A 26,057-nucleotide genomic window follows, 5' to 3' on the forward strand; every position below is an offset into this window, starting at 1 on the left:
CCTTTCAGCTCGGACATTCTGTTTTCTAAAGCCTTTTCAGCACTGACATGCTACGTTCTTTCAGCTCTGGCATTTTCTGTTCTAAGGTCCATCTGGGAGCAGCGCGCTGACATTCGGTCAAAATGAAGCTGGTCTTTTCCAGCTCCTTATGAGCCAGAGCAACCAGAGCAACGCCCCCCTTCCTCCATCTCATACCCTTTTCCCACTCTTCGGCCTATTCCCCGATTCTTGGTCCCCCCACCCCATTTCCGTATGTCTTCCCTCCCCCACCCGTCCAATACCCCACCCCCCCCCGGCCCCCCTCGCCCTCAACTCCTCCGCCCCCCAGAGCGTCCCTGCACTCAGGGCCGGGCGCCCCCGCGTGCCGCTCTCGTTCTCGGGGGCCCAATGAGGAGGTAGCGGGGGGGAGGAGGCGGAGCAAAGCTTCCGTCGGAGCGGAAGCGGCGACCGGAGCGGAAGTAGAGAAGCCGCTGCCGCCGTTGCCGTTGCCGTTGCCGCACCCCGGGGAACCGCCGCTGCCGCCGCCGCAGTAGCTGCCTGAGGAGAGGTTTGGGGAGGAAGCGGTCGCCGCGCTCGAAGCCTTGCCGGGAAGTGTGTTGTCGCTCGCTGCCCGCTGCACGGTGAGTGCGGGGCCCCCGGGGGCCCAACCCGTGGCTCCCCTCAGGGAGGCCGGGCCCTTGCGGGTGGGTGGACGGGCGGGGTCATCGAGGTCCTGGCGGCCCGTCCTGTCCTCCGCCGGATCCGACTCCCTCGCCCCTGCCATGCCCTGGCCCGGGCCGGCCCCTCCCTGTTTCCGGCCTGGGCCCGCGCCTCCCGCTAGGGCCGCCCTCCGCTCCCCTCCCCTCCCCTTCTCCTTGGGGGCCCACTCCTGGCCCCCTTCTCTTGTTTAGCCACTCACTCATCCATCCATCCATCCATCCATTCATCCATCACATCCATCCATCCATCCATCCTTTCTTCTCTTCTCTTTCGGAGGGCCCCAGCATCCAGCCTGCAGCCACCCCCACCCGGGCCTCCTGCTCCGGCCATCCCCTTTCGAACCCAGCGTGGTACCCAGGGACCAGCTGGGCCCCGAGGTCAGGCTGCTTGCAGCTTGTTGCCTGAGCCCCACGTTTTCTGCATCGAAATAAATCCAGTTGTTTGATAAAATACGGGTTTTTTCTTCATCCTCAGCTGGCGTGGCCCACTGTTGGTGAGTAAGGGGTTTAACCTTGGAAAGCGCAGACGGAAATGAGCTCCCACCCTCTGCTTTGCTGCAAAGCCATTTCATCGTTCAGTGGTTATGGGGTTTTGCCAGTGCATTTGATGTCGTGCAAAGCTCAGAATTACGATTGAAATTAAGAAAATGCAGATTTTTCAGCAGATTGAGTCAGACACATTTCCAGTAAAAAATAATTGAGGCAAGAAAATGGAATTCCCTGGGGAATACTAATTTAATAGCTAAGGTTTTTGTTTGTTTTTTGTTTTTGCCTGGCAGGCATCTACCTATTCAGGGCCCAGTCATGTTTTGGGGTTGTGATTTGTGGAATCGATGAGAGGGGAGTATGTGAAGTGGGTAGCTTCCACTCCTGCCCCCCCACCTTTTTCCCCCCAGAAAGGCATTGCCTTTGGCAAATGGAATCTTAATATGTAATGGTTTGTGATGGCAGAATTATTAAGGTTATCAGCCCCCCTGTAAAAACCTACACTTCTCCTCCTCCTGGCCCTAATTGCATTCTCTTTGTTAAGAATAGATAGCATCAGGCTCTGATTTTACTTGCCCTGTGTGGGTGGATGGAATTTGGCCAGATTTTGTGTATCTGGAGAGCCAGAGAGAAAGCTGCTGAGTCCAAGCAGAAAGGGCATTTCACATGTAAATCTATGAAACTTCATGTAAAATTCATTTACATAGACATTATGAATACATGGCAACCTGGTGGCTTGAAAGTTAGATTTTTTCCTTTCAGCCTACATGAATTTTGGCCTTGTGTTATATGCTACAGATTCCTCCCAGTATATGTACCTCACTGTCAGCTGGAAGATTTCTTCCAGGTCTTGTCATTTTTCTTGAGTTCCTACTGAGGGTAACACAGGAAAAAGCTAAGGATAAAACCATGTGAATTTTTATTGGGCTTAAACTAGGGCATGAAGTCTGACCTCCAAACTTGAAAGGCCAATTCACCAACTACCACTGGATTATAATTCTCAGCTCACTTTGTGAGGTTAGACACTATGAACCCATTTTACAGGATAGGAAGTCATATGAACTGTGATTTGGCCTAGATCACATGTCAAGCCTTAACAGTCCTTAATCATCATAATTAAGTATTCATATCAGGAAGTGTCATCCCTAGAGTTGTGGTTAAAATTGGCCCATCATACAATAGTTAATGGATACTGATGCCATTTTAGAACTAGAACATTGTAGATCAGATGGAACAATCTCCACAAAGCAGGCTGGGTAAATTCTTAAGTAGTCAGGCAAATCCAGAGCTCCAGGTCACTTGCAGCAAAAAATGGAGGTTCAGATCCCTTCTTGCCTTCAGCTGTGATCTAACCCAGTTGTAAACATGTTGCTTTCACAGTGGTATAATCAGGATTTTCATGTACTTTTGTGTATTAATACAGATGTTTCTTCTGCTTGTAATACCTTACCTCTTGAGACAGGGACTGACTATTGATCTGGAAGACCTTGGATTCAAGACCAGCCTCTGATATTAGTTGTGTGACCCTGAGCAAGTAACTTAAACTCTTATTGTCCCACATGGTTCTCTGAGGCTATAAATTGTTGAATAATTGCTGATCATCAGCATTGATTGAGAGTTTCCTCTCTAGGAGTTCCCTACACTGTGAAATCACAAGTTTGGACAAAAAAAAAATTGTAACCCTTGTTGTAGATGTTAGCTAATTGGAGGGAAACCATTTTTGGATCTTTAATTTAGCTAACAAGTCATGTGGTCAAATTAGACAGTTTAGACATAAGAATAACAATTTTTTCTACTTGTAGGATTTTTAATAAATCTTTTCTGTAAAAGGACAATATTTGTAATATCACTTTACCTTTTGGCATATATCATGTCATAAGTGGTACTGAAAATAGCATCTTCATGATCAATCAGTTCCTAGGATCAGGAAATTATACTTGTCCAGTCACTCACTTTTCATTAAATGAGACAAGGAACCAGCTGAATAAGCACTGTAGCTCAACACATTGCATAGTACTTCACAATGAACAGCAAATGCTTTTAGTCCTTAGTGTGTTGTTCTTGTGTTCTGTTAAAATACAGAATTGTGTTTAACAAGAAATTGTGATTATGAAGACAAAATCTATGGGGGCCATATGGGCTTTGTCTTTTATAGGGATGCCTGAAGGGTTCTGGTGTGTTCTAGGAATGGGCTCTAGGGGGAGAATCTACTGACACTCATTTTTTCAATACTGTAATTTTCCTTTTTTGCACCATAGTATATGTGATAAAGCAGCATGAAATTTGTTGATTATTTTTAGGTAATTCTTGGCTTATCAGAGTCTAATAGTTCATTTTCTCAGCCCCAGAAATCCCAGGTTCTTTTCTGTTGGATTTTGAAGGTATGGACTCTCAGCATCAGTTTTTCTGTATTGGCTTAATATTTTTTCTCATGTTAAATTTCCTACAAATGTTTCTGTTGGAGTAGATAGCCTAATAAACATTGTCATGAGTGCATTGGATCAAGAGCACTGAGTTCTAAAATGTACTCAGCTTACTTGTAACAAGCTCACTTAGGCTAAATGATTGACTTGTTTACCTAAGGAAGGATATAGTTTCTTACCTCTTACCTTCCTCAGAGAAAGAACGATGCTTGTAACATGCCATAAAATCACAGTGTCAGAATTGGAAGGCATTTTAAATATCATCAGGTCACTTCCCCTGTTTAAAAAGGCTCTGAGTCCCAATGAGGTAGTGACTTGCATAGTGTCACCCAGTAGTTAAAGACCCAGTATTGCTGACTTCCAGTCTAACACCCTTCCCTCTACCACAAGGTCTTGAGTAATATATTAACCTTTTGAGAGGTAATTGACATTTGAATAACCCTTAAAGCTCTTTTCATCCATTATCATTTAGTCCTAACAACTACTGGAGGCAGGGATGGAGGTGGTGATGGAGTGGGAACAAGCACTTACTAATTGTCTACTGTGTTTTAAGCACTGTGCTTAAGCACTTTATAAATATCTCATTTGATCCTCAAACTGCAACTCGATGAAGTAAGTGCTTATGTTATGATCCCTATTTTACAGTTGAGAAAATTGAGGCAGAAGAAGTTAAGCAACTTGCCCAGGGTCACAGAGCTAGAAAGTATCTGAGGTTATACTTGAACTCAGTTTTCCCTAACTCTAGGTCCAGTACTTTCTCTACCTCACCACCTAGCTGCCTAGTCAGTAAGGGATACCTATTTTAATGGATTTGTTCTAGGTTACATAGTCAGTAAACAGAGCCAGGACTTCAACTCAGATCTTATGAATCCCAGGACCAGTGCTCTTTTCACCTTATCAGAACTTCCTGCCAAACTAGAGAGACCAGGAAAATCTAGCCATGTTTTTGGCAACCTTCAGTAATTGAACCTAAAATGATTTTTTGGTCTTAATTATATCATCTGTAATCTATATTATAATCTATAATAGGAAATATATTATCTTTGGTAACTTGATTGTAAATGATGATTCTCTTTATTTGTGACTGAGCTAGACTTAACTTTCTGAGGGGAATACTTAGTATTTTTAGTTCACTTTTCCTGCCTATCCCCTTAGTGACTTTTTTGTTAAAAACCAATAATCTCACAGCTTTTTCTCCTAAAATGTCTTTTAATGTAGACACATATATCTAGTTCTAATACTTGGAAAGAGATGAAAAGGATCAATGACCTATTTAGCATCCAGAGAACAAGTCATTCCAAGCAGACTGCAGGTCAGTGAAGATGGCTTAGTTTTTTTTTTTTAAATCTTGCCAGTTATATATAATGTAAGTTTTTTTTTTAACCTCTGTACTAGTTAATTAGTTTATTTTATGTTTTTTTCCCCCCCTCCCACCAAGTTTCCACAGGGAAAGCTATTTCTGAAATATCTTAATCTGCTAAAGGTATTCAAAAGCAACTGTAAAGCAGGTATGAATACTATCAGTTATTAGTTTGCCCCCAGATGGGTTTCCTTAAATTGTTTTGACTATTTATAGCATTTGTTGTTCCTTTATTATATTCTCAATTATCATTTTAATGTTAAGGCTAAAGAACTGCCTTTGCATTTTCTTTGTAGGAGGTGGCCTTGGATCATGGAAATAGACTTCAACTGGGGGTCGCTAGGCTCAGTTCCTAGTCTTGACTCTACTACTTATTAGAATTCAGGCAATTCACTTCCTCTCTCTTGGGCTTCTGTTGAGCTGTCTTTAAAATGAGGAGGTTAGACTAGAAAGAATAGACACCAGCAACATTTCCAAGGATACTTTCAAACTCTGTTTGAATCAGAATCTAAGCTTTCTTGAGGGCAGAGACTGTTTTTTCTTCTTTTTCTTTATATCTCCAGCAGGTAGTGTAGTGCTTTGCCCAAAGATGCTTAATAAATGCTAGTTGGTTTAGATTGGATTGGATCTATGACATAGCCATTGATAATATAGCCAACTGATCCATCTGACAAACAATATTTCATTTCTAACAATGATCAAACTCTAGAACTGATTACAGATGCAATCTCTGTGGAGAGTTTCATGGGAGTCTATTGGGTATACTTGTTTGCTTTAGGGATTAAATCTTTGTCATGAAAAATTAACAGTAGTGTCCATGTATGGGTAATAAATGTAGACGTTGCACATTGATATGCAAGAGAGAATGTCTGTTCTGAAAATCTAAAAGAAAGTTGGATTTGAAATAAGGTAGGACTGGATCTCAAAAAGGGCAATGTAACACTCTGTCTTTGCTTTTTAAATTTTCACAAACACGGAAACTAGGTGTGTGCAAGCATGTGAATGTGATGAGAGACACAGAGAAAGACAGAAATTACCCTTAGAGGTAGCTTAGTACAGTTGAAAGAGTCAACATTTAATTAATTACCTGGATGATGATGGGCAAGTCTTTTAATCTCTTTGGATATCAGTTTCTTTATCTGTAAAATGGGGGTAATCATACCTGTAATACCTACCTCACAGAGTTGTTAGGAGGAAGAAATGAGAGAAAATGTGGGTAAAGGTGTTTGTAATCATTAAAATGCCATATAAATGTCAACTATCATTATTACCCTTCTAGATATTCTTTCTTCCATTGCCTTCTATGACGTTACTCTCCCTTTGGTGTTTTTGTTTTGTTTTGTTTTTGGTTGTTTTTTGTTTTGTTTTGTTTTGCTGGGTTATTATCCATCTCCACCTCATTAAGCATGGTTATCCTCCAAGGCCCTGGTTTGAACCCTTCTTTCTTTCAGGATGATCTCATCAATTTTCATGGGTTTAATTATCTGTACCTATATGACTCCTAAACTTATATGTCTAGTCCAGTCTTTTCTCACTTGTTTGCTGGATGTCAGATGTTCCTTTGTCATCTCAAACTTACGTCTAAAACAGAATTCATTATCTTCTCTTAACCAAACTTGCTTTTCTTCTAAATTCCCCCATTTCTATTGGTATTGCCATCATCCTTGTAGTCACAATTTTGTTCGCAGCCCACTCCCCACATCTAACCAGATGTTAAGGCTTTTCATTTCTCCCTCCACAAAATTCTCACATACACTCCCTTCTCTCTCTTCACATGGTTGCTGCCGTATTGAGATCACCATCAGTTTTCACATAATTGCCTTGTAATTGGTTTCAGTCCTTTCAGTCTTCCTCTAATTCATCTTCTGCATAGCTGTTAAATTAATATTACTAAGATATTACTGTGACCACTATATTCTCTTGCTCACAAATTTTTCTTGGCTTCCTATTTTTTGGATAAAATACAAACTCTTCAGCCTACCATTTAACACTTGCCACAATCTGAATCCAGTCTATGTTTCCATACTTTGCCTGCTATGCATTTTGGCTAAACCAGCTTTACCAGCAGTTTCCAGAACTCAGCTTTCTATCTCTCATTTCCATATGTTTGCATAGGTTATCTCCCATTCCTGGAATGCCTTCCTTTCTCACCTCTACATTTTAAAATCCTTAACTCCTTTCAAGGCAGATTTCAGGTACCACCTCCATAAAACCTTCCCTAATCCTTTTCTCCCCAGTTTGTATTCTCTGTCTCCTCAGTTTTCTTTGTACTTACCTTTATATGTGTTCTATTTTCTCAGTACAGTGCAAGTTCCTTGAGGTCAGGGACTGTTTTGCTTTTATCTATATCCCTAGTGCCTAGCACATTGCCTTGCATGTAGAAGGTACTGATATGTATTTGTTGAATCATTTTTAGTCTATTATGCTCTGATGTTGGTCAGACATATGAGTTTGGGTCAAAGCGTTTCTAACAGTCTGTCAAATGTTTTTGTGTGCCTCAAACTCTTTGCACCTATTTGTAGGACTAATATATTTAAATATTTGACGGAAATTATTCTCTAGTTAATCAGCAGATGGTGTTTTAAAAAACAGCATGTAGTCTTAATGTATAGAACATTTAATGCCAAAAGACATGGGTTTTATTGTCATTTCTGCCAGTGACTCACTCTGACCGTGGGCAAATCACTTAATTCATTCCTATCTTTTATCTTATTTTTTTTAAGTTAAATTTTTCTTGTTGAACACACATTTAGTAATGATATTTGTTACTCAGTGGAACATGGGCAAGTGTTAGGAGACAGCCTCTTCCCTGCTGAGGAGAACTTCCCAGGTTCTCAGTGTTCATTGTGTGTAGTGGTTAGAGAAATCCACAGTACTAGGAACTTTGTGTTTTAGATGACTAACTTCTGTTTCTAATAATGTTTCAAAAATTTGAATGGAGTAACAATCATTATTACATTCTTAATTTTGTATGTAGAAAGGAACACACATTTTTAGAGTGGGTGTTTTCAATGAGCAATTTTCTCCCAGCAGCACACATAAGAACCAGAAACTCTTCAACTTTTTCTGGCTAACACCCACAAACCACCTGGTTCTTTTGACTTTCTTGTACCCTTTGCAGTAGCATGGCATCAGTTTTTCCTCAGTGTCTTGAATTTCAGCTCTGTAATCTTTGCTTTAGAATACTATGGATAATTGAAGATAGTACATAGTAAGAATGTTATTTAATAATTTTAACTCAAGATTTACTACCAGTTCCCTTTCACCAAATTGACCTCTTGATCATCAGAGATTTTAGACCCTTCACCAATTTTTGTTTCCTATCTCTTCCTATCAGTCCTTTAACATTGCAACCCTAACTTCTCTTTTTCATCTTCTGACTTAAGCTCCCTTAATTCTGTTCTCTTGCTTATTATAAAACATTGTACAAATATAAGTTGCTAAATTATTATTACACTTCAATCATTTAACTGACAGAACCACAAAAGGCCATAAACTGACAGAAGACTGGGGAGTTCAGTGGGATGAGCCAATGATAACAATTATTTGGGATGGAAAAGGTCAAACACAATCATCAGTTCTGATGTTTTTTAGATCTGTGCTTGGTTTGAGATAATGGATGACTGATTTGAATATATACTTCCTTTTTTCCTGCCCCTGAGTAACTGTCTCTGTTTGGACCTTTCTGTTCATCAGCTCTGCCAAACTATAACAGTTCTATGCCATAGACCTCTGCTAAGATTTATCTCTTGTATGATGAAACTTTTCCAGGTTAATCTCAGGTGTTCTTCATTCTCCCCTGAATCTCTATGTATCAGCTGTAGGTGAGATCAATTCACATTCATCCTGTGTTGACTCTTCCTTTGGCCACTTGAAAAATGGATTGAACGTTTTGTAATTCTACTGTGCAAAATTCTATATTTCACCAGGAAAACACTGGTGAAGGGTTGGGAAAAGGAGAAATTTAACTTATGGGCACATTTGCTCTATCCTTTGAATTAGTTTGTATTTCATGGAAGTCTTACTGTATTGATACAGGACATCGCTAGAACCAGGACTTTGTTTTTCTGTAGTAGCATTTCAATAGAATAGCTTCTTGCAGTAACAAATACTTCCCAGCCCTCTTGACGTGACAAATCCAATGGCTCAGAACAGATTGATGCCCATCAGGTGGGTGCACATTAACTACAAATAGGTCCTATTCTTAAACAAATACATAAATATCTCCGTGTTTGCCACTCAAATGGAAAATGGCTTTGACTCACTACAGAGCTAGACTCCTGCCACCTCTAATGAGTATATTTGTTTGCTTTGGTATCTTGATGGTATGCTGTGTATTAGTATCAGTCCTGATAACTGACTAGGCTTGGGCCTTTCGAAGTTTTCTAGAAAGCAAAGTAGGGCTCCCCTGTTGGTGATTTTTTTATTGACATCTTTGGGTCAAAGCCCCAGGAGTGAACAAAGCCTTGGTTATGAACCATCACAGTCTGTCATCTCCTGAATCTGTCATTTTTTAACAGATAAATAGGACTTAGTTACAGATAATCACCAACATGTGTATCCATTTTGGAGAGAATTGTCAGTTCAGCTTATTTATGTCAAAGTGGTGTCATAGATAAAGATTTTCTATCAGATTAAGGTAAGGTGTTTTTTTTGGCTATTTCTTTTACCAATAGGTCTCAAACTCAATTTGTTGTTGTCTTAGGCAGCAGAAAGGTAGAATATTAGTTAACCTACATTCTCTTTGTGCATTGCTGATGTTGTCTGTGAGACAAGATTGTTTGGTAAACTGAGTGCCTACTGTGTGTCTAGCATTGATTGGACAGTGATATGGGGGAATATGGAAGAGATGTGCCTTGTAGATGGTGGAACTTAAGCTTGGTTTTACGGTAGTTATAATTCTTTCCACATAGTAAATGTTCATTGAATTGAAATGGGGACAGGGGATTCCATGTGAGGAAAATATAAGTGAAGGAATGGAAGTAGTTATGAGCTTGGCATGTTCATGGGACTGTGAGGAAGCATCTCTGATTAGAAAAAAATGTGTTGGAGGGTGATGAAAGAAGAGTTAGGTAGCTGTATTGGAACTAGATGATGGAAGACATTGAAATCAGCTAGAGTTTAGGTGTGAGACAATATAGTATTGTAGAAGGATCAGTGAAATGGGGAGTATGTGGAGTGGTACTGCCATGTTATCTCTGGACCCAGGACACTTGGCAGCATTTTTATGATCCCAGTGCTAAGTTGAGAGGTCTGTAGAATGCCATGAAGCAGAAAATGCCATAAGTTTTTGCCAGTCAAGCTGTGATTTCTGAAGTGATTGTCCTCTCACTATGTTTGGGGTGATTGAGGGAGAATTAAATTATTCTACCCTTGTAGCATGAGAGTAAGTCCATTTGTATAATGGGGACTATAGGATCTGTCACTTGATTCCCTCTCATATTGTTTTGCTATTATGCCTTGATTAAATGCTTTGCTTTTGGGGGCAGGGAGAAGGGAGGAGCAGTGGACTTCTATTCAGGAGACCTGGGGTTCAGTCCTGGCCCTGTCTGTGACTGTGGGCAGATTGCTTAACCTGTAAGAACCCCAGCTTCATCATCTAAAAAATAGGGGATGATCCTACATGTTCCAACACACAGTTGTTGTAAAGATCAAATGAGATTACAGACATGAAGGCATTTTGTTCACTTTAAAGCATATGCAAATGTAATATACGAAGGCAATAGAGATAATTACTAGGTTTTGAGAAGGTAAGTAACAGCGTGAAAAAAGTTTAGGAAGGTTAATCTGGCATATACTGTACATAGTGGAACTTTATAAGAAAATTGAAATATGAGGAGAATACATGAGTGTGGAAAGGGTATAATAATATATTTTTGAAGAATAGATGCATTAAGTTTTTGTTTTTTGAAAGAAATGAGTTGTGCTTGTTATGAATGATATAGTTTGGTTCTTTCCATTTGAAATTTGTTCAATTTTACTAGTAGCCTCCATTTTGTGTAAGTTGAGAAGCAGTGTGATTTAGTGGATTGAGGGTTGGATTGGAGTGTCAGGAAGGTAAAATTACATGCAGAATTTGAGATTTAAAACAGACCCCAGCTGCTATTCTGATCCAACCCATACATGAAAAGGAATCTCCATTGTAAATAACTTATTTGACAAGTGGTCATCTAACCTCTGCTTGAAGACCTTAAGTGAGGGGGGGGGGATCTACCACCTTTCTAGGCAGCCCATTACACTTTTGAACAGCTCTAATTCCTAGGGTCTTTTTCCTGACATCTAGCCTAAATTTACCTCTTTGTAGTTTTACACATTGATCCCAGTTCTGTCTACTGGGATCAAATAGATTAAGCTTTATCCCTGGGTTAGATTTGATGGGTACCTGATTTGCATCCAGTTTTTTCCCCTGGATTTAAACCTATTTTTTGGTACATGTTGACTGCATGACCCTGGCTAAGTCTTTGAACTTCTTAGTACTCCAGACAACTTTATAAAACCATAAAGTGCAGACCAGTTACTGATCTGTATTAGTAGAAGAAGTTTTCCTCTCCTGGAGTTCTGGACACTGATGCAATCACAGATTTCCCTTTCCTCCTTAGAGAAAAAAAAAAGTAATGTAAGATACTATGATAGCTACTGTTTAAATTCATATATGGTGAATAATTTCATTCTCCCATACTATCTTGTTACCATGAGTGCTGGGACAGACAACTTGGGTCCTGGGCAAAGTAGTCTAAATTTATCAAGATTCTAGTGAGAATGGATGTTGAATGGTCAGAAATTACTTGGGAGCTAGTCAAAACTAATAGTATTTATAGATTCTTATTTGGGGGTGTTTCTCTACTCTTCCTACCCCCAATTCAGCATGATTATGAGTTATTTAGGAATGACAAATTAAGGTAACAATCATTTAAACTTAATGTCATACTGATGCCCAGTTTTGTAACCTGGTGATCCTCAAGGAGAGTATGGTATAGTAGTGTTAGATTGGGTGTTAGGAGACCCTTGTCTCAGCTCTGCTGTTTATGAAGCTATATGATCTTGGACAAGTCACTTCACTTTTCTTGACCTCTGTAAAATGAGAGGGTTGTTCTACTGGGAGTGATTCTTAGGTAGATTTTTAAATGTCCTTTTTACCAAAATATTTATGGTAGGATTGTAGTGGTAGAAAAAAGAAGGCTGGAGATAAAGTGATTGCCCATCCATTGGGGGGCATTGAATGTAAGGGAATATGATACCCAGTGATGAATGTGAGGAATGCAGAAAAATGTGGGAAAGCTGATGTAAATCATTGCAGGATGAAGTAAGGAGAACTAGAACAGAATACATAATGACATCAGTAATGTAAATGAAAACAACACTAAAAGGCAGATTAATTATAATAACCAATATCACCTCTGTTTATTGAAAATGTGTGTAGCATAAGGGGAGGAGAATTCTATGGATATAAAATGTGAAATACACTGTCAGGTGCAGCTTCTGTATTTGTTGGTTTTACTTAGATGCTTTTCTTTATATTGAGGGAGGGTTCAATGGGCAGGGGTTGGCAGTTAAGTGATTATGATTGGTTTTTTTTTTTTTTTTTTTTTTCAAAATAAAGAGAAGACAGTTCTCATATCAACAGTTCTCAAACTTTTTGATTCTAAGACTCCCTTTTAAAAATTATTCTTGGGGCAGCTAGGTGGTGTGGTGGATAGAGCTCTGGACTTGGAGTCAGTAGGACCTAAGTTCAAATCTGGCCTCAGACACTTGACACTCACTAGCTCTGTGACCCAGGGCACATCGGTTAACCCCAATTACCTCACCAAAACAAACAAAAAAAAAATTCTTAAAAATAATTGAGGATTCCAGATAGCTTCTGTTTATGTGGGTTGTCACTATTAATATTTACCATATTAGAAACTAGAACACCTCAACATTATTATGAAAATAGCTTTGATCTTGCTGACCCCCTTAAAGGGTATCAGAGACCCTCAGGGGGTACCTGGACCACACTTTGATTCCACTGGACTAGATAATTTCAAAAGCATTTCTTGCTCTGACATTATATGGCATCCAGTTTTATTTGACATTTTACCTAGAGTTTTAACCCTAACTCTGACTTTTAAACTTTTGCTATGTCCCTATTGGGGGGAACATGGTGAGAGGGAGGGAGACAGGGAGTGGGATAGAGAGGTTTAAAAAACAAAACCAAAAAATCTAATATATCTCTACCTGTTTGGTTTGAGATCCAGGCTTACAGCATCCTTTAACTGAGTAATATGCATGCTGGAAATAAACATTCTTTGGTTCAGTTAATAGCAACACAGAATAGTAGTATGTAGAAAGTATTTTATGTAGAGAGTGCTTTCTGCTAAGGATTTTTTAAAAGTTGACATTTGTGTATCATTCTAAGTCTTATGCTTTATATGTTGTCATTTGGTTCTTAAACCATCCCAGTGAGATATTAGCCCCATTTTACAGATGAGGAATTGAGCTCAGAGAGATTATGATTTTTCTATAGTCACACAGCTCATCGTTATTAGAGGCAGTATTCAAGCTTAGATCTTTTCTAACTCCAAGTCTTTTAAGCCATTTTGTCAAAGCAAGTAGACCTGCTCCTAGTGGATTATGTTTAGATGTAAACATTACAGTCAGTCAGCAAGTATTTATTAAATGCTATATATTTTTATGTATATTTAAAACTATTTACTAAGTACTGTGCTAAGTGCCAGAGAGATACTACAAAAGGGAATAATAGTCCCTGCGCTTAGGGAACTCACATTCTACAGTTGATGTGGAGATATTATACTTTATGTAATATTAGCAAGAGACAACTTTTTATAGTGGGAAGACTACAAGATGTGGGAGTCAGAAGCCTGTCTTAGAGTCTTGGCTTCACTCCTCATTTTTTGACCAGATAAATCATTTAAACTATGAACCTCACTCTCTTTATCTGCAAAAGATTAGTCTTGAATGTTTGGGTGATTGTGGAGGAAGTACTTTGTAGACCAATAGAATATAAGCTCCCTGAGAGGTAAGGGGTATTTAAGTTTTAGTTTTGTATGTTCAGTGCTTGGCATATAGTAGGTGCCTATTAAGTACTTGCTGAGTGAATGCACAACACTTGATATATCATGAGTTGCTATTTTTATATATAGTGACTGTAGATAGAAAAGGAATCAGTTTGGGTAAGGGTTAAGACCTGTTTTGGACGTAGAGTTGAATTGGGCTTATAAGGTATAGGATAAAGTAGCTAAGTATTTTATGATAGAGATACTATCTATAGAATTTCTTCCCTGATATTTAAGATTAAATACAAGATCTATGTTTTCTGTTTTGTACTTGAGGAACTAAGGCCCAGATTGGATTAGTAACTTGCCTGTAGTCACATGACTGGTAAATGGTAGAGTCAGGGCTCAGTTCAAGATCTTCTGACTCCTTGTCCAGTACTATTTTCACAATACCACAATACTTGTCAACATTGAAATGTGTTAAAAAGTTACAAAAAGATATGCTATTTGAAAACTTTTGTCACCATATCCTTGTTTTCAGTCAGATTGAGCCGTAAAGCTAGGTGTAATAAATATATTTAGGTTTATCTTCATTCTCTTTACTTTGTATCAGCTTTGATTAAAATCAGTCTTCTCTTTGAAGTTATCAGGGAACAAAAAGATACAGGCATTGCTAAATGGGTTAAGTTAAATGGATCTTGTGTCATTTGGTCAATTTCCAAAGAAATGCACGTTTGAATTGCTCTACTGTCTTGCTTTTGTCATTTTCTGAGAAAGTTTGTATGAAGGACCCTTAGAATCACTTAACAGGTGATAGGACAGCGTTCAGAACCTTGCTTCTGATCCTGGTTTTGCTATGAGTGACCTTGGGCCTTGTCACTTCATTGCCTTCCTCTGTAAAATGTGACACATTCAGCTGAATCTCTGAAGTTCCTTTGAGCTCCAAGATTTTATTCTAAATTTCTATCTAGTGTTAAAATTCTGTGTCTGAAGTCCCCAGCTCTAATGCTCTATGTTCTATGTATCGAAGTCCATTCTAGCTCCAGCATTCTATGAAATCTATTAGCTGAAAGGTGTTTGTTTCCTGTGGTGTCTGGCCATCTAACATTTATGCTTCTATTTTTTTACTTTAGGGAATGACCATGGATAAAAGTGAGCTTGTGCAGAAAGCGAAACTTGCTGAGCAGGCTGAACGATATGATGACATGGCTGCTGCCATGAAGGCAGTCACTGAGCAAGGGCATGAACTGTCCAATGAAGAAAGGAACCTCCTCTCAGTAGCCTACAAGAATGTGGTAGGTGCCCGACGTTCTTCCTGGCGAGTGATCTCCAGCATTGAGCAGAAGACAGAGAGAAGTGAGAAGAAGCAGCAGATGGGCAGAGAGTACCGTGAGAAAATTGAAGCAGAATTGCAGGATATCTGCAATGATGTCCTGGTAATAATAATACTATTTAACTTCTACATAGAGAGTAAAAGTTCATAGAGTGCATTATCTCACAACAAAACTGGGGTAGGTGGTACAGGATTTATTGTCCCCATTTTACAAAGGAGGAAACTGAAGTCTTAAGGATTAATTAATAGCCACAGTCATATAGCCAGTAAATGTCAAAGCTGGAACTTGAACCCACATCTTCTGATTCTTAAGTCCATTGTTATTTCAGTTACATCATACTGTCTCCATTGGTAATGATCTGGTTTCTAATTAGATTTAAGTTTCTGATTATATTAGAAACCTATAGAAGCATTTGCAACGAAGTTTGGAACCTTATCGGTTTCCCCTTTTATGTTTACCTTATAGGATATGTTTAATTTTACACTTTAGGATCTCTTTTTCCTTCCTACCTTAGGCTTACCCACTGGAAAAAGCAGCCCTTCATCATTATCTTTTCTTCCCCAGTGAAGAGTTAGACTAAATAGACAGGAGTGGAGAGAGAAAAAATAGCAAGCAGTTTGCTTGCCATTAGACTGGTAGTGTTCTCCCCCCAGCATGGAGTGAGAAGTTGAAATGCAAAAAAGCATTCCAAAGCCATATAAAAATGATGAGCCTCCTCATCGGGTTGTCTGTGTCTGCTGTCTTGGTATAGGTAATTGAGCATCTGTTCAACATTTTGTTAGATATCTACTGTGCAAAAAGTACTGTGCTAGTCACTAAAGGAGGTAGAAAGATATTCGAATAAGACATTTTCTCTGCCCTCGTAGTACTTATAGTTCAGTAGGAGAATGTGTCACATACACAAAGTGTAATAACTATGACTATGTTATATGTAATATATATAACGTGTAATAATTGTAAAAGTGCTCTTTACTCATAGGCAGCACTGTCTTTGACAGAAGTACAAGACCTGAAGCAAATACTGTCCCACTGCATCCAGTGAGAATGGTTTTATAAAGGTGCTAAGTCCTAGCATAGGTTTAATGGTCATCTCTATGAGGATGGCTCCCAAACCTGCATATATACCTCTAATCTATTTCCTGAACTGCAGTCATACATACATCATCAGCTGCCTGCTGGACCACCTACACTGGAATATCCCCCTGGTATCCCAAACTCAGAATGTCCAAAACTGGTCATTTTTGCTACTAAACTTGCCTCTCTAAACCTCTCGTTTCTGTTGAGGTCACTTCCCTCCTTCCAGATGTCCAGGTTCCCAACTTTAGAGGGATATTTTAGTCTTCTGTTCCTCATCCTCCATATGCAATTGCCAGATCTTGTCAAATTGACATCCACAACATCTCTCACATCAGTCTCTCCATTCCCTAGTTCAGGGCTTTATCACCTCCTCCCTAGAGTATTGCAGTAGCCTTCCAATTTATTATCCTTCTAGTCTTTGTTTTCTCCAATCCATTAATACAGCTGCCAGATTAATATCCCTAAAATATAAATCTGACTGTCATTCTTGGAAAATCTTTAGTGGCCCCCTGTGTCTTCTGGGGTAAAATAACAAATATTTCAGCCTGGCATTTGAATTCCGGTACAGTCTGGCTTCCATCTACTTTTCCAGACTTCTTATTACTCCTTTTTGCGTACTTTATGTTTCAGTCAAACTGACTTATTAGCTGCTGACTGAATTTAGCATTCTATCTCCCATCTTAATGCCATTTGCACAGACTGTCCTCCATGCCTGGAATGCTCTCTTTTCCCAACTCTGCCTCTTAGAATCCAGGCTGAGCCCAAGTGCCACTTCCTACATGAAGCCTTTCATAATCTGTTTTTCTTTTCCTTTTCACATTACCTTAGCTTTACTTATATGTGTACGTTCCTCGAGAACAGGAGTTGTTTTGGTTTTGTCTGTATTTTGGTTCCTTGCACCTAGTAGATGTTTGGTAAAGGATGAGGTGAGAGTGAAATTGGGTTCAAATGAACATTACAGGCAGCCCTGAAGGGGAAAAGAAGTCATCACCTCCCCTGATGGTCCTGTCCTGCTGTCCAGTTATGAGCAGGGCAGGGCTTCAGGGAACTGCCCCAGTTTAGTGTACCCTGGGGACAGCTCTGACCACGAAGCTTCTTTTTGAGAAACTGTACAAAACTCTGTCACAAAGGCAATATTCCTTTTCCCTGCCCTCCATGGTATACTACTATATATATTATGTATCTTCAATATGGGGCATTAAAATTACTTTTGCAATTTGCCCTTTTTTTTCCTTTCAAACTAGGAGAGTCATGTCTGAACAACCTGAATCAGGCATTTGTGTTGCCCAAGCCAGGCTTGAAAGTTGTGAGCTTCCCCTGCTACTGAGTTTTGGAAATCACCTATCCCTGTGTATGATTGTTCATTGAAGGTGTTGTGACCTTATTATATAACACAGGCCACTTGACTTGTCACCAACTAAATTGCCTTTGGGTTGTGAAGAATGGAATTTTTTTTGTCATTTTGTACTTCTTTTGTATAATGAAGGCTTGCCTGCCTTGCTTACCCCTAGTCCCAGCTCTGATCTTGAGTTTTTTAGCACTTATATTCCAAGAAGAAATATTATTCTCTATAAAGTTTGAACTCCTTAAGGAATCCTCACATGGCAAAGGAAATATTGAAAAAATTTGTTAATTTTTTTTAAAATAGAAAGTATATAGTCTTACCATATTTTCACCTGGGGTACAAGATTCATTGAATCTCTAAGTTGAAGGGACTTTAGAGATCCTTTTTTAGGTCAATAAATCCCTCACTTGGTAAATGAATCCTCTTTATAGGATTCCTAATTAATTATGCTCTAGCTTATGTTTTATTCAAAAAGTGTATCTTTAAAATAAATCACCAAAGGTGATTATAACAAGAAGTGATTTTTTGCTTTAAAATATCCTAACTCTATATTAAAATAACCTCAGTAAGACTTCAAATCCTTAATCTCTTTTCAGGAGCTCTTGGACAAGTACCTTATTCTGAATGCCACACAACCAGAAAGTAAGGTCTTCTACTTAAAGATGAAAGGTGATTACTTCAGATATCTCTCTGAGGTGGCATCTGGAGACAATAAACAAAGTAAGTAATGTTTTAAAGAAAAATAACCAAGATTGGAGCTACTTTGAATATATAGTGTGTTTATCAGATACATTCTTGGGACCTAGTTTGAATTATATTGGTTTTAGGAGAAAGTATGTATTTGTTTACAGAATTGGGAGGGACAGGGGTCCCAGGTATAGAATATGGAATATATTATTAGATTTTTTTTTATGTACCGATTTTGCTCATTTATTTCCTTTTTTTTTTTTTTAATTCTTCATTATAAGGGATGGCTCTTTGGAAGTGGAGAAGGGAAGAGATACAGAGGGAAATTTTTGAAGTGTAAAAACAGAATATGTTAACATGTGGTTTAGTGGGAAAAATATTGGACTTGGAGTCAGGAGAGACCAGAATTTAGACACCTTACTCTGTCATTATTAGTCATTTGACCTTAGGCAAGTCAAAAATTTGTAAGTTTCTGTTTCCTAACTATAAAATGGGGTTAAAAATACACCACCCACCTCCCATTGTTATTTTGAGGAAAGAGAATGAAAGTTCCTTTGAGGGCAGAGATTGTTTTAGTTTTGTCGTTTTATTTTTATGTTTAGCACAGCATGTGGCATGTAGTAGATGCTTAATAATATTTGTTTTTTAACTGATTCAAGTACTTTATGAACTGCAAAGCACTAAAAATGTGAGCTACTATTATGACATTAACACTTTGTAGTGTTCAGAATTTCAAATGACCTTGAATATATGTCAGCAGATACAAGTTAATTAAGCTAGTTTACTTGTTGATTTTTCAGAAGTGACAAAAAGTATATCTCATTGATGAAATATAAAGTTAAAATCTTTAAAAATTATATTCTCTTAAATCTTATTTTCTCTCCCCATTGGGGAAAAACACAAAATTCTTATAATAAATATGCATAGTCATGCAAAACAAATTCCTGCATTGGCCATGTCCCAAAAGCGTTATGTCTTATTCTTCACCAAGTCTATCGCTTCTCTGCTCCTCTGGAACATACCTTATCATCAGTCCTCTGGCCCATTAGAATTGTGGTTGGACATTGTGTTAATCAAAGTCCTTAAATCTTTCAAAATTGTTTGTCTTTACGGTGCTGTTATTGTATAAATTGTTCTCCTGGTTCTTCTCACTTTACTCTTTCATTTCATGTAAATTTTTCCAGGTTTCTCTGAAACAATCCATTTAATAATTTCTTATAGCAAAATAGTATTTTATTACATTCATATATCATAATTTCAGCAGTTAAAATCTAATTTAGTAACACTACTTTCAGAAAATCTTGCCCTTGAATACTTGGGTGCATCTCTTTTTAGAAGTGGAGTTTTTGTTTTTTTGATAGCTTGAAACGTTCAGTGATGACTGAGATATTGAATCAGTCTGTTTTTAACTGGTGGTGATACCATGACTTCACTCACTAGGTCAGACTCTGTACTAAGCTAACTAAAGTTAATTTATTTGCTTCTATCCTTGTTGTACATGATGTAAGCAATAATCCATCAAATCTCAAAATTGATTGTTTTTTTGTTTGTTTTTGTAATAATAAATTCTCTTTAATTCTAGCACCTGAAGCCATATAGGGTTATCAGTTTCATGGAATTGTTGTACACATTCAGTAGAGTGGTGGTTGTACAACACTACTTAGTATCTCAAAATCAGGAAACATACTTGAAATGCTTAAATACAATCCACGAAACTTAAAAAAATTCGAAGACATCCTCAGAGAGTCATTTAAAACTTTTAAGTTTAATGTTTACTATAAATGATTAGTTTCTTATAAGGGCTATCAGGAATGATACTGAGATCCACATCATGGGATTTGTGTTCTGTGATGGTATTCTGGGCAGGGATGTGACAGGCCAGATGCAGTTAGTTGACACAGTGGATAATGTTGGACTTGGAGTCAAGAAGTCCTGAATTTTAATCCTGCTTCAGACGTTTATTAGCTGTGTGACCCTGGGCAAGTCACTTAACCTCCCTCAGCCTCATTTTCCTAATCTGTAAAATGGGGATGATGATAACACCTCATGGTATTGTTATGAGGCTTAAATGACAACCTGTAAATTGATTGACAAGGCTTAAAGTACTATATAAATACTAGCTATTACTGCTATTATTATGATTATTATTATTTATGTTAATTTGGGTCCTGCTAAAGCCCAGCAAAAAGTTTTAACATAGTTTCTGTAGCTTCTACATGTGTTTTGTGTGTGTGTCAGAAGTAAACTGCAACTCTTTATATATACATAAATTATGCTCTGAAAATATGATATTGAATTACAAACATAAAAATAGTAACTAATTTAATAAGAAAATGTTTAAAAACATTTAGCAAAAAATTAGTCATCTCGGACCTTGGAAACTTGATTCCATTTTTTAAATATTACATCAAAGCAAAAACTACAATTTAAGTTTTCTTGAATCCCTTATCCAGAAATACTCAGAAAGGAAGATAGAAGTGATTGTTCGATCCTCACCCCATAACCCCCCCAATGGCTGAGAAAGCTCCCTAAGGAACTGAAATTCTAATGTCCAGAATGAGTCCATGTACTTAGCCATATAGAACACCACCATTGTTAACTATGCAGCAAAGTAATGGTAGTCTAAGAACCCTGTAACAACTGTTCTGGACACACTGAGGAAATGCAGCAGACTGTTAGGTGTTTTTGGCCACTGGAAACGAGAAACTACAATGTCCCTAAGGTCCAAAATATCTCAATTTTTGCTAAACTCATTTCAGTGTCTTTAAGACTAATTGAAGTTGTTATCAAATATTAATCTTAGGCTAAAAGCTAATTGACATTTTCCCAAAAAAACAAAACACAAAGAATCCTAATTGATGATCTTATGTTGGCTGAAGATTTATCTTGTTTGTTTGTTTGTTTGTTTTTGGGGTTTCTTTTAAGGAATAACAGTTTGTGTAGATCATTCTGGTTGTTGATCCTCAGTCATGCTTTGTGCTGTTGGAAGCCAGTGAGCCTTTTTCTATGGACCTCTCTGGATTGGCCTTTCAAAAATACAAAGTTATGTCTCATGAAAATAACTTAGCTAATTGTGGACCCACTATTCAACTGTCCTTTTTGAAAAGGATGTGTAGCAGGGAGAGCCTTAGGCTATCTAGTATAACCAGTTCTACCAGCACCAGACTGTGCTGGATGTCACTGGACAGTTACACTTGGGGGAAAAACATGCCACCAACTTGGCTAAAGTAGTTTTGACAAAATATTATCAGATCAAGTGAGAACTTAAGTTATAATGCTTTTAACCTGTGAATGAATGCGGCTTAAAAAAATTTTTTTTTAATCTTTTCTAGCTACAGTATCAAACTCCCAACAGGCTTACCAGGAAGCATTTGAAATTAGTAAGAAAGAAATGCAACCCACACACCCAATTCGACTTGGCTTGGCTCTCAATTTCTCTGTCTTTTACTATGAGATACTAAATTCACCTGAGAAAGCTTGCAGTCTGGCAAAAACGGTGAGTGGACCCTTTTTGTGTCTCCCAGTAGGTCACTGACCAGTAGGAAGGATTGTTTCATAACTTATTTTTTTCTACCTGAAACTTGTTTGAGCTGTTTCATCGACACAGCCTTCCATTGACCAGTCCTTTGGGGAGGAAATGCACATGACCTTAGGGCTGAGTATTGTAGACTTCCCAGTGAATCCCCTTCTCTTTATTTTCTCATCTTAGTGGCTTCTAGAGTCATTTGGAACTTTGGGGATTGGAAGCTTAAATGCAGCAGCTTGGCTGTTTCTGCCCTGGTTATTGAGCCTAGAGCTCAGTCAAAGGCATGATTTTCATCATAGCAGGAACTGAAGTCAAATTAAGCTAGTCTAATTAGTTTCTGCATCCTCACTTTGTTACCTCCTGTGTTTTGTTTTAAATAACCTGCTGCCCTTTCCATGTAATTGAAATGTTCTTCCAGAAATACACTGCCACTTTAGAATTTTTCTGAATAGAACTTGGAATTAAAATAAGCCTTCAAAAATGTTTTGTAGCTCAGTTGTTAATTAGTTTTAGGAGTCATAGTTTTATAATCACTGTTCCCTCTCCCTTGAACACTTCAGAGATTTTAAATTCATCACACTTCCTATCCATGCCTTTGAGCATCAGATCACAAAATAAATAGACAATATTTTGTGTAACTCAGAAATCTAGTGGACCTGGCAGAAAACATAATGTTAGCAGTGGTTCTTGCTGCACTACAAGCTAGTTCTTGTAATGTTCTCATCTAGGAACTTTGTGGTTTAGAGGTATCTTTTATCTTTAGAAGAATGATGATTATTATGTGCGTAAGGTGACATTTGCTAATATAGTTAGCAGGATCATGGGCTGTGTGGCCAGAATCTAAAAGTGCAAATGGAGGACTATTTTCTTTACTGTCTTGGCTAAGGAGAAAAATGAATTTAACTAAGAGAATGAGTGCCAAGGAATTCTGTGCTAAACCTTTGTAGTTTGTTTTAGGCCTTTGATGAAGCGATAGCTGAACTGGATACACTGAATGAAGAATCTTACAAAGATAGTACTCTGATCATGCAGTTACTCAGGGACAATCTCACTGTAAGTATTATGGCTCTGTGGTCATCTCATCTGTACTGTGCTTTGGAACACTTTACCCCCCAAATAACTTTGTTTGATGCCACTTCCTATGAGTTTCTTTATCACCATTTTTTCTAGAGGCTGGAATCCTAAAAAAAAAAATTTATTCATGTTATGTTAGCATGATCTATTGACATTTTGTGTAGTACCATCTTAACAAATGGTTATGTAGATGTTCATTTATCTCCCAGATCCCCTCATAAAATTTTCTAGATATATCCATTTTCTGCCTAAAACCTTTGCCTTTCCACTCACCTGCAATTGAATAGACAGAACTTGAGGTGGTTTATTTATTCATCAATCAGTTGTAAAATACTCTGTGTTCAGTATATTGTACTATGTGCTATTATAAATAAAATGTAAGGTATAAGTAAATGATATAGAATAAATCTTTTTATGAAATAAAAGATAAATAAGACATGCTCCTTGCCTTCAAGGAGTTTTCAGTCTAGTAGAGGAAAAAGAAATGTACAGACTTAATACAGATTAAGAGTATGGCCATTGCATAAGTAAAGTATAAAATATGCTACAAGATCAAATAAGAGAAATGATTTCTGGGTGAAGGGGAAGAATCAAGGAAAAACTTCTTGAAGGAATTGGTCTTTGGGTTTTGAAGAAAGATTTAGATCAAGTAGATTGGTAGGGAAGGACATTCTGTGTGGGGGAATAGAATGAGCAGAAAGGTGTGGAAGTAGGAAAGAATGAAGGCATATTCAAGAGAATATAATTTGTATACATGTGAGGGTGGAGAGTAGCAGAAAATAAGATTAGGAAAAGTAAATTGGAGCTAGCTTGTGGAGAGTCATGAATGCAGGCTAATCATGTAAGTGAGTGCAAACAACTTTCTTTTCTCTTCCTACAGTTATGGACATCAGAAAACCAGGGTGACGAAGGGGATGCTGGCGAGGGAGAGAATTAATGGCTATCATGCTTCACTGTCTGTTCAGTATCACTCTGTACCCTACACATATATCCCTTTGTGCGACAAAGAATCGTACGTCAACTTTTCACAACCTCAGCATAGCAAAAACAATTCGTAGGGTGAACAGTTGGTGTTTGTATCAAAAACTGAGATTGGTAAAACAAATAATGATGGCATTCTGGAGTTTGATTCTGATTAGCATTGTCAGTTAGAATTACTGAGTGTTTCTCTTTCTCTCTCTCTCTTTTTTTTTTTTAAACTGAACACTGTGATTATGGGGTTTTGTAACTCAGCAGAACTCTCTCTTACTGGTAGGAAAAAAAAAAGTAGACCTGAATTATGTGTAACTTTTTTGAAAGTTTAATCTGATATCCAAATAGTCAAAGTACAATTCTGTTGTAAAGCTGTACAGAAAGTTATAGAGATTATATTGTGACACTGGGACAAGGAATGAAACACCCATCTGGTAATATTCCAGCTCATTGACAACTGAAAATGATTCCACCCGTTATTTGGGGCTTCAGATTCTTTATCACTTTGGGCTGTTTACAGTCCAGAACTGGTGAAAGTCACTGTCACAGTTTCCTTCTCCTCTGGGGAAGATGGACTCCTGACCTTCAAATTTCTTTCTGATAGTCACCTGGATTTTGAAGCTGAATGAGGTCTTATGCACACATAATCTAGAATCACAGAATTATAGAATTTCTGAGTTGGAAGGACCTCTCAGCAGCTATCGTGGATGTGACAAAACCCCTTTTCCGCAGCAATAAGTTACCAATTTGCAACTTATGCTTAAATAGTGGAATCATCCTTTCATTGTGACAAGTGAGCTGAAGCAAGAAAAGATGCATATTTTATGAATGGCCTTATCTGTTTGCTGGATATTACCTTTAGGAATAATGTACTTACAAGATTGCCTTTCTCTAGGAAATTTTAAAACAAAAAACCTTTAGGGTATTCCCAATTTAGAAGCCAAAATGCGGTCTCCAGCCATTCTTTCCACTGTCCTCTCTGCCTATTAATGTAATTTTTTCCTTCCTAGATTTCTTTCCTTCGGCCTTCTCTTACCTATCTCTTTTTTCTTTGTGAATTCTGTCCTTCTGTATATTTTTGCTTCACTTTTTGTGAATATATGGGCAGGGGAGGGGGGAGGGGGGAAGGGGAGTTTTCCAGGACTTGTGGACAGGCCAGAACTGCAGGTGCCACCATTCAGTCTTCCTCCAGTTCTTTGAGCGTATGCTGCTCTTAAGTCATACCCAAGATTTGACGTAAGTCAATATGTAACAGTTCCCATTTTTTCCTCCTGGAATGCAGCCCCAACACACTTGTTAGTACCTGACATCAGGTGTGCCCAAATGAGACCCTGTAATTTACAGAATGTTGCATGAACCATGCACAGGAAAGTACTCCAAGCATCCAGGCCTATCGTCTCACAGCACCGCCTCGCCACCTTAACATTCCACTGAGCTGTCAATACCATCTGTTCGTCCGTTGTCTGCTAAAACAAATAAAATTCATGCACTGATTTAAAAAAAAAGAAAAAAAGAAAGAAAAATCTACAAAAACACTCCCCCCCTAGCTGAACCATTGTGCAGTTAGTCCTTGGCGCTTGATCAACACAGTAGTGAATGTGGAACCGAGCCTGTCTGTATATCTGGTAGCTCTTTTTTGCTTTGTTTTTACTGACCAGTATTCTGCCTAACGTTCGCTTCTGTGATGGGTATATTGCGTAGCACACACGTGGTTGTGAAAATAGTATAGCAAAAACAAAATCCCTGGTTATTGATGTACTAGATTTGTGTCTGTCTTTTAAACAGTTCTAGTTTCACCTTACATGGAATAATCAGGAAGAGTGTAAAAGAATTCAAAAGTGAAATAAAAAATTTTATCAGTTAAATCAGGCCTGTGGATAATTGTTTTGTTCTTTTCCTGGTGGAGATCTGTACTTTTGCAGGAACTAAGCTGGTTATTTTGAATACCCAGCCTTTGGTTTCATAGAACCTGTTTTCTCTTCTTTCACTGAGGGGGGACTTTTTCATTTATCCATAATGACCATCATCTTATACAGGAGCATTATAGTTTATATAGCCTTTAACTCCTGTGAGTCAGAACAT

General features: G+C 38.2%; 1 protein-coding gene across 2 annotated transcripts; it reads left to right on the top strand.

Moving 5' to 3' along the window:
- The first annotated feature begins 483 nt into the window (after window positions 1-483).
- YWHAB (tyrosine 3-monooxygenase/tryptophan 5-monooxygenase activation protein beta) lies at window positions 484-25,843 on the top strand. Of its 2 annotated transcripts, none has more exons than XM_027851581.1 (6): window positions 484-620; window positions 15,094-15,396; window positions 18,313-18,436; window positions 21,736-21,899; window positions 22,887-22,982; window positions 23,884-25,843. In XM_027851581.1, the coding sequence occupies exons 2-6, from the start codon at window positions 15,097-15,099 to the stop codon at window positions 23,938-23,940; spliced, it is 741 nt and encodes a 246-aa protein (XP_027707382.1). In that variant the 5' UTR covers window positions 484-620; window positions 15,094-15,096; the 3' UTR covers window positions 23,941-25,843. The 2 variants fall into 2 exon arrangements, with proteins under 2 accessions (XP_027707382.1, XP_027707390.1); XM_027851589.1 differs by lacking the exon at window positions 484-620 and adding an exon at window positions 1,003-1,192.
- The last annotated feature ends 214 nt before the right edge of the window (window positions 25,844-26,057 follow it).

This window comes from Vombatus ursinus, unplaced genomic scaffold (assembly GCF_900497805.2).
Source record: "Vombatus ursinus unplaced genomic scaffold, bare-nosed wombat genome assembly UNPS02000580.1, whole genome shotgun sequence".
NCBI classification, from domain to species: domain Eukaryota; kingdom Metazoa; phylum Chordata; class Mammalia; order Diprotodontia; family Vombatidae; genus Vombatus; species Vombatus ursinus.